This window comes from Corvus cornix, chromosome 15, assembly GCF_000738735.6.
Source record: "Corvus cornix cornix isolate S_Up_H32 chromosome 15, ASM73873v5, whole genome shotgun sequence".
Taxonomy (NCBI): Eukaryota; Metazoa; Chordata; class Aves; order Passeriformes; family Corvidae; genus Corvus; species Corvus cornix.
The window spans coordinates 375,373-388,444 of NC_046345.1; the positions used below are offsets into that span (position 1 = coordinate 375,373).

Below are 13,072 nucleotides of genomic sequence, written 5' to 3' on the forward strand. Positions count from 1 at the left end.
AAAAAATCATGTCAAATCATGCAGAAAATTTTTGTGGAATAACATTCACCCCCCGAGGAGCTGAATTCTGAAACTGATCTCTTGACCCAAACAGTCTCAGTGACCCTTAATTATGCTATGATATCAACAGAACAATCATTCTCCCATTTCCATGGCAACAGTAGCAACCAACAGCAAAGCGATCAAGGTCAGGCGTATAAGCTGAGGAGGAGAAGTCATTTTCTGTGTAATGGTTCATATGAGCTTGAACTGCAGCAGAGGCAAATAAATAGCTTTATCCTTGCTTGATCTCCTGTCTCAAATGTGCACAAGGGGGAAAAAAACCAGGACTGCAAAGATTGCTGGAGCCCAGCTGCAATCCCTCTGCTCCTGGGCTCTGCCGGCAACTGCTGCTTCAGAGGGAAATGCAAACTGCACAGAGGCGGTGCTGCAACGTGAGGAGCTTGATTTCTTATTGGACTGGCAGTAAAGAAGCCAGGCAGCACAAGGCTTTAGTGTTTATCAAAGCCAGTGTCATGGCTGATGCTGTATTACATCCAAGTGCTGTGCCTCTGCCTCCTTTGGCTTTTTGGGACAGTCTCAAGCCCTTTTCTTTAGCAAGATGCTGCTGCACTCAGGTACAGTTGGTTTCCATACACATTATGAAAATGAGAAATAGACTCAGTGGTCATAATTTATTTATTTAAAAATCTGAGCTGAGGGTTAGCTAATTCTCTTGTTCTGTACAGACAATAAGTCATGAAACACTTCTTTATGCAGCTCCATACATATTTATATCATACATATTTCTATCTGTCTTATTGCTGCTTACAAGGAATCTGAATCATTATTGTATTTACTCACATGAGGACACCCAAAGCTTCTTTGTTCTGCTACTGTATTCAGATATTCCCTAGTTTTTAAATATTTATTATTATTATTATTATTATTATTATTAGACAACTAACTTGGGAGGACATCTGGAGCAGATACATGAGACTTACCAGGGATAAGAAACAGAGTAAAGAACATGGTTCTTCCTGAGGTGGTTAGAGCATCTCACTTTTAAAACCTCACTATTCTAATACTGCTCCAAAAGAAAAGTGCTTTTTATTCAGTTTCTTTCATGAAAATATGTTTCTGCCTCACATCCTTTTCAGTTGAAAAGAATTGGGAATAATGTTCAATTTCTATTTCCAGAACACCTGTAACATAAATATTGTTAATGGCACTTACCTGAAGAGAGCACCTAAAAGTTTAAAAGTATTTTTGATACTAGGATAGTATCTTTTCTTTATTGCAATTACCTGTATTTTCCATTTATTTAATTTTATTTTTAGAGTGCTTTATTGGGAAAATATGTAAATCACACTTAGCTAAGAGCTGTGTCAGACTGGGCAGTGATTTACAAGTTGCCCAGAGCTCTGCACAAGGCACATGCTTAAATAACATTTATATTCTGCAATGCTGTAAAACTATAATATTTGTTCTTACTATTCTGCATAAAGCTGACACAGAGTTCCAGGATTGTAAATTGGAACCAAGGGTGTAAATGAAGCAGCTCAAACTCTTGGGGTTATGGCTGTTCACAGGGAATTGTCCCATTTTGTGATGAACAAGCAGCATTTAATTGTTACTGTGGTTCCAGGCACCAGGCTCTGACTCACAGCCCCATCCTCCTCCCACCAGCACTTCCATGGCTTAAAATCAGATATTAAAAGATTGAAAGATAAATCCAGCTAGGACATTTTAAAAACAAATTAATGTGAACTTCAAAGCTATCGATTTTCAAAACCTGAAACTTTCTGTTGTTATAATTCTAGAAGTAAAGGAGACAAGCTATCCTTTAGAAAACTTTGGCAGCAGGGAGGGGGACGGTGGAGTGACACCACCCACGCATTGCTGTCAGATGTCTCAATATCATACTGTTAACAACACCCTTGACCTGACTCCTCTCTACCTGGCACCTTGGGACTCTTCAGGAGTGATCCAACCTTAGGCATGGGGCCAGCAGAGTTTTGTTCTCATTAAATGCTCTATAAATCGTGGTTTGTATTAAGGAGACCCCATCTGAACCCCTAGTCTCCTGTGGAGGACAGATTACACCTGCAGTGACTGCCCTTGGAATCTATCAGGGACTGAGAGGCTGGAATCAAGAAATTGATCCAACCATAGGTCAATAAGTACAACACAAGCTTCTAGACATTCCCATCCAGACAAGATGATAAACAGCTGGAGGGTGGCTTGGTATGGCCCCTTCTCTCATACCCTGCACCTCCATCACTGATTCTGTTGTGTTCACAGCAAGGTTTTTAACAACAACAAGGGATTTAACAACCAAGTTTTAACAAACCTTATTCTATCCTGACATTCAGATGTGAAAATAAACATGCCTAAGCATCTCTAATAAGAATGGTTTTATCTGTACACTCAGAAAAACCAGCGCCTCTTAACAATGAAGTTTTCCCTGTATATTTTGTACCTATGTGTTTTGTCTTGCTGCCCTTCCTAACACAGAAAGAAATAGGCACAAGTATCAGAGCTGCTTGTTCCTTTGGAGCCAAAATCAACAGGCCCTGGAGCAGCAAATCCTGCTTAAGGAGTAATGACAGACAGAAAACTATTTCCACAAAGGACAGTTTTGGCTCAGAAGGAGACAACCAGTAAAAAACTAAGCTGTGGAAGGGCTCACAATGTCATCTCATCCAGCCCAGCCATGAGACAGGCTTGGTTGTCGCTCCTGGCAGCAGAATTAGCCCTGACAGGCAGTGGTACAACCACTTGTGAAAGCTGCTCAAAGGCAGCAGCTCAGCAGCTCTCCAGGTAATCAGATCCATTACTTTGCAACTCCCCTCCCACTACAGGAACCTTAAAGATACTTGATTTTTTTCCATCAGTTTAAGCCTGTTTCTATTTGTCCCTGTTTCTCTCCTTTTGCAGAGTAGCCTCCTCTCTGTACCTATGCTTTAACTTTTTAATACCCCCCCCCCCCCCCCCAAAATGAGCCTGAAATGCACCTGAACAATCACAACGTGGCCTGGAGCCTTTCTGCAGTGTTGTGGCTCTCAGCATCTGCAGTAAAGAAAGCACTCCCATTACTGTCATTACGGTCTCTAAAAGATTAGCACTTCCTCATTAATACCCTCATTGGCAACGTTCAAACCCATGTTATTTTTAGTCTAAAACCCTGAGTCTAATAAGGAGATACCCAAACTGCATTTGTATTTGTCATATTCAATGAGCCAAAAACTTAATTAGGTTGAAGACATTATCATTGGCAGTAGCACTTCAGCTCACTAGCTGTCACTGCTTAATACTTCCATTTTAATTATTTCCTTTATTGCCAGTCAACTCTCCTCCTTCCAACAGTTTCTGTGAGGTGCATCACTCATGCTGTTTGAAGCCATGTTCAACGAACACAATTCCTTACACATAGTGAGAAACTGTGAAGAAAAGGAATTGCTGGAAGTAGATTTGGCCTGTCACACTGCTCTGTCTAAAGGATGGCTCTCCTTCAGCAAATGGAACAAGCTATTTTCTTTTTCATTAGAGCTCACAAAAGCAGGTGCTTCCTGTCTCTGAGGGCTGCACTGCAAACACCTGCCACCCAGAAAGGCATAGAAAGGATTTTCTACTGCTGCGTATTTTGAATCCCTGCAGACTTTCAGAAGAGTTTACATATTGTAACTTGCTCCTCAGCTTCCTTGTGGAAGGAGATAAAAAGAAGAGAAAAATTCTCTAATGGTATCACAAAGAGGTGGAATTTAGTTACAGAGGAGATTATGGTATCGCTTTGGCAGGAGAGCTCTTGTGAGAGCTTCAAGCAGTGTCATGATTGACAAGTACATTCTGTGAAAATGAACAGCTGGGAATAATCCTTAGAATGAGGAGTCTTTGGACACAAAACAGGAATGGAAACACAAGAAAAAAATGCAATAAATAAACAGGATCTCACAGAATAATGGCTGATGTTAAAGCACCAAAGGTATCAGCACTGACTCCCAAGATTTGTATCCCAGGCGGAAGGTGACTGGGCTGAAAGGCTGGGGGAGTGTTTATAAACAAAGCAAAATACCGAGGCAGAGTCGTGGCAGGGAATGGATCAGTGATTAAATGGATGAGCAATTTGCCACGGCACTCTCGGTGCTGCAGAGGTGTAATGGATGGCTTTGCAAAGTGCTTTGGAATGGCCAATTACTCGATGAAACTCTACAGATGTCTGCAGCACCAGAGCTGCTGGAGGACAGCCCTCTCGGATTTGCACCTGTCAAAGGGAAATGCTTTCTGTACAGCTTTGTTGTTTTCCAAATAACCAGAGTAAGGAATAGATTTGCATTAAACCTGCAGACTCTGTGTTCAGTTTCATGTGAAGGGGTTTGTGATACATTAAAAAATGCAGATGGAACTAACACAGCAGCTTACATGACTTACTGTGCTGGGATTGTCTTGAAGCCCTGTTTTGCTCCCATTCACTGCAGCTACTGCCATTTGTTCCAATTTTCAGTCATTAATTTAACTAAACATTAAACATACTTTTCCAATGGAGAACTGTTTTACTATTTCACTGAGTGAAGATTGAGGGACGAAGAAAATAATAAACCTCAACCTAAATGAAAGAAAGAACAGGGTAAAAGGCTAAGAAATATTTTTAATTTTGCTGTAATTGCTTTCTCCATGGATGATTATGATAGCTATCACTTTCGGTTCACTGAGTGCTGAAGTGTACAGTTTATAAAAAAGACAGAGATTTTTCCAACTCATTGGACCATTTCAGAGTAGGCAGTGAGAATGTATTCAATAAGAGTTGGACTTGGCAGTTTACTCAAGAAAAGTTAATGAAACTGTCTCTTCTGGACAATGGAATGCAGAAGTGAACTGGCTGGGAAATCACAGGGGGAAGGCTAAACGTGGTGTCTTTGCTTCTAAACCAAAACCACTGTTCCTGCAACAGAGATGAGCTGGGCATTTCTTCCTCTGCTACCATTAACATCAGTCAGTGCAAAACAGATCTTTGAGAATTCTTTCTGTTACACTTTAACCCTTGCACTCGAGGGAACTCAGGCAGTCAAATTATTACCTGTGGTAAATGTAATCAGGCAAGAGTTCTCCCTGTGGGGAATGAAATGTGCACACTTCTAACACTGTCACACTGGGATCTTCTCTCACTGTAACAGAGAAGGAACTTTCCATGCAAAAAGCAATGAGACTTTAAAAGGGTAGGGCAGTAAGCAAAAAGCTGCGTATTTAGGCCCTTATAAGCCAATGAATGCGCTGAGTAAAGTCTGTAGATGCAGCAGAAATAAGTAAGAAAAAGAGTGCAAATGGTTCATAACTCAGAAATGTAATTATGTGCCTTTTCAAGCACATGAGCAATTCCATTAAACTAATCTGCTTTAATTGCATTAAGCTTAGAGAGGCTATTCATATGCTTAAAATCAAACATATGATTAGTTATGTCCCTAAAATAAGAATGGATAATTCAAACAAATGCTGTATGTATGCATTTAAATGTTTCAAGGTATTAGATTCAGCATTCTATAAACTAAAACATTTAAATTCGCTTTTTGGCAGAAAGTCTGTTCCCTGGATGCAAAACATTCTCATTAAGCCACAACTGAATTATTGCTCAAAATTATTTTGCTGGGAGTCAATAGCTAATCCTCTAATAAGAGATTCAAGTATAAGCAATCACAGCTAAAGGAAAAGTTCATATTCTATATGTGTGTTCAATGTGCTTCAAAAACAATACAAAAAGCATGTTCTTAGGTAAATTCAAGTAATAAATAGGAGATGATAATAATTCTTTGCTCAGCTCTTTTCAGTAAACTGCTCTTGCAGAATTAAAGTTTCAGACACTAAAAAAGGAGCTATTTTCACACACATAGAAAAATTACACTAAATACTTGCTATTCAGACTGTCACAGGAGTCTATTATGCATTAATTAGTGTCTCTGATCATAACCTGTTTAATTATATTCATTTTGTCTTAAGTTACTGGGTATTTTGCAGTTTATATATCATAAAAGCTTACTCTTTTATGTTGCTTCTTAAATTCATTTTAGGGGCACTATTTTTATTTACTTTAAACAAACAAATGACCACATCAGTGGCTGTGAAAGTAGAACAAGATGTTCAGCAGGATGCTCTCTGACGTCTCCTGCGTGACAAGCAACATCTGAACCTGAAGAGGTTGATAAGCCAATAACTGCACTTTGTTCTGGGGGAAATATGAATGGGGAAGATGAATAATAAATTAATTTTATGCCCAAAAAATGAACTTTGTTCACAACTTTCTTTTCTGTTTTGGCTTTTAAGCCTGAAGTTTGTCAGATGCTGCCTTCAGAGCAGAGCTTGGAAGGTGAGCTGGCTCACCCTGATGCACAGTCTGCAGTCACGTTTGAGTCAGCATTTGAGAGGACCTGTTGCCATATGGAAAATCAGGAACAATTACTCTAAATAATTACATCAGTTTATTGCTGTTTGTTGCCAAGGGAACCAAGCCTTGTTGGTAATATCCACTTGCATTGCCAAGTAACTTAATTTTTCAGAAGCTAAACATGCCCCAGCACTAGCACTTCTCCAGCAATAAATACCCTTTCTAATTGATACCATCATGACTCCAAATGCATCTTTATTCTCATGATTTCCTGAGGTGATCTCTGCTCAGTTATGGGCTGAGTCACCACGCCTGGCTTGAGACATGCAGAGATGGTATCTGAGCACAACCAGTCGGTCTGGGCTTCCCTCTGCCACTGGGGAGAAATCAGAGCTTTTAGAGCAAGTGAGATGAACATTTAACATCAACTGCAGCAGGAGCCATTTCTCCATGGATCAGGAGTCCCAGTGGATGTGGTGTCGGCTTTACTGAGCTCTGGAGTTTAGGGGAGACAGAGCCAGCTCAGGTTCTCTCCCATCCAGGCTGCCAGCAGCAACAGAATTTAGTCCCTGTCAGTGTGATTAAACTTCTCCTTTGGCAGTAGAGCCTGAGGAGCAGCCTGTTCTGTGAAACCTGCAGGCTGGGATTGTCAGACTACAGCAGCTGCTTGGATTTGAACTCGGCAACATCCACAAGTGTGAGGCCACTCAGTCAGGTGCTTACAGATAGATTTGAGCACTGGCCTGAGCCACCAAGGAAAGAGGTGGCACTGGCACCTCCTCGTGCTCCTGGCACAGCCACTTTGGTTGCTCCCGAGCCAGTTTTGCCAGGCCCTTCAGTTCATTATGACCTGTACATGTCTAACCCTGCTGGCTAACTGCTGCCATCATTCAAACTGGTGCAGACAACAGCTTACTGTCTCTCATTGTGCTGTCCACTCACATTTCAGTCCAGCTTGAAAAGACAGCACTGAAATCCCTCTTTTTTTCTCCCTCAAATTTATTGGACTGAGCAGCTTTCCCCTCCACAGCTCCTTTCACTGCAGTTCTCATTTTCTGCCTTTGGCTTTCTGAAACCAAAGCACAGCCCTAAAGGAGCCACTTCTCCTTACGTCCCACCTGACTGCTGCAAACAGCTGTGACGTGGTGACAAAGCTTTCCTGCCTCACCAAAATCACACCATGCCAGTTTAATCCAGCTCTGTGTTTGTGAGAAGGGCCTGATAAATTCCTCCTAACACAGCTCAGTTTTGCCCATAGCAAGTATCAATGAACAGCAGTATCGTGGATGCCTGGCAGCCCCCTTATTTAAGGCTCACGTTACACAAAGCATTTTGCAGCCTTTGGTGATTCCTCCCTAAGCCAGTTGAACCTGTTGATTCAAAAACTACCTTGCAGTCCTTCCTCACAGAAACTATAGAGCTTTTCTGCTTTTCTGATTTCTCTGTGTTGTGTCACTGATTCGTTTTGCTGTGCTTATCCACCCTGTCGGGTTAATAGCCTGTAATCAACACCCAGGAGCCTTTTGTGCTTGGAGCCATGGGGATTTTACACCATGAAAAACACTTCCCGTGCACCTGTCAGATCAGAACCCTGCTTTGCTTTGTTCTCTTATTTTTTGGAAAATGTACAGAGGGATTTCACACTAGACATATAAACCCAGTGCTACAAAGGCCTTATAATTATCTTTTTTTCCAATAGACCAGTGACTTTCTCCATGACATCCCCGTACATAAAACTCTAATTCATCATGCCTCATGCCATGTTAAATCAGGGTATAAATACTTCCCAGGATCTGATTTGAACATGTATTTACACTCTTCTCATCTCAAACTTCCTTTGAGGACCCGTCCCTGTAATGATACCTAGAGAAAAAGAGCTATTCTCTATGCTCTGTTTACCTTCTATTGTATTTTGTTGACTTAATTTAGTTCTGTGAGCAAAGTTGTTCTATCAGAGCATACTTCCACTTAATAACTTACTGATTTCAGTTTTCAGATGTATCAGCCCTCTGATAATCATTTTTCTCCACTTTTCTCCCTGTAACCTTTGTTAGGTCAAATCCTGAAACTGTAATGTGAAAATTACTTGGCACAAAGAGCATCTCTTAGGCAGGGTACCTGAAGAAGTCTCATTTTCAGTACAGAGTTACAGCATTCCAAATCTGCAGCTGATAATATTTGGACTAAGAACATACACTCCTCATTAAAGGGATTACATCTTATTCCTAGACCAATCATTCATAAGTTGATTTACTTATGTGTACACACATAGTTTTTTAAAAACATAATATGTATTAGTGTGCAGGGTACAGTGTGTATTGAATCAATTCCTTGCAATACAGTAAAATATCTACGTACATGGAGCAATCTCTGTAGCTCCTCTTGTACTTAAGGAGTAGTTTCTTTGTCTTCATACTTCTAATAGTGCATAAAAATTGGCATTGACAATAATACAGTTATTTGCTTCCTAAGTTTCTATATTTCCTTTGTATTTCTGAAGGTCGCAGGAACTCAGCCAAACCTGAAACAGTCATTTTAATTCCCAGTCTTCTCATTCCACTACAGTGTAATTATCTTATAGATTTTTGCGTAGACTTATTTACTGTTTTTCTTTTCCTGTTGGATAAGTATACAATAACTAAACTAACTTCAATTAGGTAACTGTCACCGATATTTAAAACTTCTTGACATTTTCAAAATTACATAAGTAATCCAAGCATAAAAATTATTCTTTATGGTACCATTTCAGAACAGTGGCACCAAATCCTTATCATACAACAGCCTGTGCCTCAGAAACATTAAACACAAGCCATCATCACATTTTTCTTCTATCTAAGTTCCATATTCCTTTGTTTATATACAGTGTCTTTTTATATTTGGACTAAAGCATCTTTAGGAGATACAAAATGGAATATTCAGCATCTTAATTTAGCCTCAGTATATTAAATTATCTTCTTAGCTACCCACACGTAATCTTGCATAGTTCAGAAATCAGAATTCGTCCTTGTGTATTCAGAGGTAGCTTTGTGTCTGCCTTACATTTCCCCTCCAGACTTGCTAGTGCTATTTTAAAGATGATTCACTCTCAGAGGCCACCACCCCAGGAGGCTCAAGGCACTATGATATAAAGGCCCGCTTGAATTTAGGCACACATTTAAATCCAGCATAAGTCTGTGTGCTTTGCAGTATCAAGAGAGTCTTAAAGATAAGCATATGCCTAAATATTATGCCGAACTGGGGCTAGAAACAAGATCTATCCTCAGAAGGACCAGAATAGTTGCAATTACCCAGTACAGATTAATGATGCTCTGTGAAATTCAGCTTCTGACTGTAGCAGGAATAGGAAAGTCTCCATTAATAAAAGGGGAAATTACGAATCAGCAAGTGCTGGAGACTGGAGTAAGCAGGGAAACACTTTAGCTCCTGCTGAACCACAGGTTTCACCCTGTGCAGCATTCAGCTTTAATAAAATATAGGTTAACTGGCTGCATTCAAGTGGATGATACCCTTAACAGTATTTGCTTTTTACTGAGGAGGAATGATGTCAGCGTTCTGGGAGAGGTCCATGGTGTAACATTGCTCATGTGAGATTGCTGTTACAAAATAATTTCAATGAGAAAAACTTACTTGAAGGCATTAGCATCTCCGTGGACCTTGTAGTTGTCTGCACTGATTCTGGAGATGACTCTTGTGACAGCAATGAGAATGCCAATATTGATCTGGAGAAAAAGAAGGAACAAGACTTGGTCAGGAAAGTGAGTTCTGGCTGTGTCCGAGGGGCAGATTGCCCCAGGAGGTATTGTACAAACACAACAGAAACTTTCTGTCTTGTACTTATTTGGCAAAAGAGGTTTTCAAGGTTGGACTGGTGTAGTTTGCCCCTTGTCAATGATTTCCATCCCCCCACAGTGGGAAGCTGCTGCTTTTCTCTTTCCTTCAGGAGCTCCCTTGCCTGTTTAGGAAAGGTCTGGAGTGGTGCATTGTTTCAAAGACAAACTGCTCAGCATCCCAACTATAGCAACAAATACCCCAATTGTCTGCTGCCAGCTGACAAATTAGAGAACTTCAAGAACTTCATCAGCGAGGGCGTGTGTCTGCATTCTCTTTGGGTTTGTGCTTCATGTGCACAGACTTCAGAGAGCCCCTTTCCTGACACTCCTCAGGGTGCACAAGTCCTGTTTCTTACCAAAGCCTGCTTGAAATTTAGGTACAAGATTATTTTAAAGGAGGAATGAGAAAAATTTGTTAAATCTGAACTCTGCTCTTCAAAGGCTCCACTCTTTTTGATGTCAGGTCCAGCAGAAACATCAATAAAATGAAAAGAATTCCCAACAGGAAAGTAGGAAATCTTGAAACGACTAACACTGAAAATATTCGACAAAAGAAAGTTTGTGCTGGAGTCACAGGTGAAGGAAGAAGGAAATCTTTATCACTTAAAGGAACTGTGGCAAAGACTGTCTTGCTGTGCAAAGACCTTGGGTTTAAAGAAAAAAAAGGTAGAGAATGTGAAGGTGAAAGACATATTTCCCCCTTCCTGTCCAAAGTTGCACATCTGCTACAAAGTGGCAAGAACAAGGCTAGAACAAAACTATCCTGAACGACAGAACAAAAACAAAGAGGAGACTTCAAAAAAATGTGCTGTTCCTCAGCTAAAACTCAATAATCATCCTTTACTTTGACATAAATATTCTAATTCTGAGAATGAGAAGGTGAATTAAAAATGTTTAAATTTGATGACAGTTATTTCCTTGGGTTTTTTTTAAACTTCTGACCCCCTTTTTAATTTTAGATTTCTAAGGGCAGATCATCACCTGCTGTAGAATCAGAGCATATCTGTGCTAGTTCATTTCTGCCACGGCTCTTGAGTTTATCCAAAGGACAGCTGACAGCTCCTCAATAACAAGTGTACTTGTTGTTCAATCATCTTTACAGAGAAGAATAAGAGGTGAAATTCAATGGTCTTGGGATCATTTTCCCTATTCCTACCAAATCATATTTTGTAAATAACTTCTATAAATCCTTTGAGGTGGTAATGAGCATTTTTGAGAAAACCATTTATATGCTATACTCAGAGCCTTGCAAACTCTCACTCGAACTGGACCTGAGCCTTCAGATCTGGTCATGGAAACATCACAAGACAAATTAGACAGTTTTCTAATGCACAAGCTGTTCAATATTTATAGCTGAATTTTAATTCCTTTATATATAAAAAAAAAATTAAAATTAATTTCCTGGGTATTGTGGATGGTGTAAAGTGGAAACTTGAAAAGGCCTTGAGCTCCTCCTCTGGTGCAGTCAGTGTGACTTTATCCTTTCTGGGGTGCATGTTTAAAAGATGAGAAGGAAACATTGTGGTCTCACCACTGATAAAACACAAGGTGCTTGTAAAATTAGCAATGAAGCCCTTTAAATTTCCTTAACAACTTAAAAATTTTTGCTTAGGTATTTCGAGAAATTAGAGCAATCTCATCCAGCCTAAATAAACAATTAGCTACAAATGTCTCCCTTTGTTAATGATTCAGTAAGTAAAACATGGAGCTATTTCTACTGTCCTTAGGGGAACCAAAATACAGCCACTGAATTGTTCTTCCAGTGATTTTTTTTTTTTTTTGGCATATGATATAAATACTTTGTCAGTGATTTGAACAGGAGAATGTTTAGTTGATGAAACACTCATTATGCTTCAGCCTATATCAGAACGTTCAAATTATGAGAATAAATATTTAGATAAAGGCACTGTAGATCATTCCTATCTCCTACTTTCCTGAAAGGCCAGATTACCTCACATTTGCAGTTATTTTGCCCTAAAGGTATCCAGAAACTTAGAATGGTTTTTCTTGCAGGTAGACTCTAAGCCAAAAAATTACAGCTCATAACATTAGTGCTTGTTCACTAATTCCCAGGGCGTTGTTCAAGGCATCTTGTCCAACCCCAGGCACTCTCAACTCTGCAAAGTCAGCAGGAGCTGCCAGTTCCCATTCCTGAAGGTTTGATCCAAAGCCCACGAAAGCCCATGGAAATGTCCCAGTGACTTCAGGGAGCTCTGACTCTTTCAAAACATTTTCTCATCTAAATTTTTTCAGATCAGATACAGCGAGACAATTTTTTTCCCTCACTTAGGTTGCTTTGCAGGGATTTCACCTAAATTTTCTCCAAGTCACATAAGACTTTTGTTTCTTCTTAAACACAGGACAGAAATCCCATGTGTAAAACTCTCTGATGTAGTGTGTCCCATCCTAGCCAGGAAAAGTCTTGGCAGCACAGAGAAACTAAAAAAAGGATAAAACATATTGCCTTAATTAAATCCATTGACCAGCTTTCCTCTAAAACCACAAACTATTTTAGGCTCCATTTCAGTTTTGGGCACTGGTACAGGGAGTTGTAAGTGTCCCAATGTGAGGTTTAACTTGCTCCCTGATGCTGTGAGTGAATGTGATGTTTCCCAAGACACCAGTGGTTGCACACCAAGGCTGCAGGTCCTGACGCTGCAGCCCATTGCTGGGGCACACAAGAAATCGTCACTGGCCCAAATGCATTTCCAAACACAGCTAATCAGATGAATTAGATGGGTTTAAAATTTGGGAGAGTGCTTCTGGAAAGCCTGATTCTACTTTTAGCTATTCCAGAGTGACTGCAGATGGAACAGACTACACTGAGTTATTTTGTACATGAATTCATATAAATGCATGAAGTATCACAGCAGTCAGAGCTGAATAT

General features: G+C 40.0%; 1 protein-coding gene and 1 long non-coding RNA gene across 4 annotated transcripts in view; one reads left to right on the forward strand and one right to left on the reverse strand.

Annotated features, from left to right (window-relative positions):
* LOC120410835 overlaps positions 1 to 13,072 on the forward strand; it is a 208,878-nt gene that overhangs the window by 167,853 nt on the left and 27,953 nt on the right. The window lies entirely within an intron of this gene.
* The window catches only part of ADGRD1 (adhesion G protein-coupled receptor D1), a 138,663-nt gene that overhangs the window by 18,579 nt on the left and 107,012 nt on the right, over positions 1 to 13,072 (reverse strand). For all 3 annotated transcript variants that reach the window (XM_019285267.3, XM_010398433.4, XM_019285266.3), the window contains one exon: positions 9,983 to 10,074. In XM_019285267.3, coding sequence (XP_019140812.2) covers positions 9,983 to 10,074 — 92 coding nt within the window. The remainder of the gene's footprint in view (positions 1 to 9,982; positions 10,075 to 13,072) is intronic.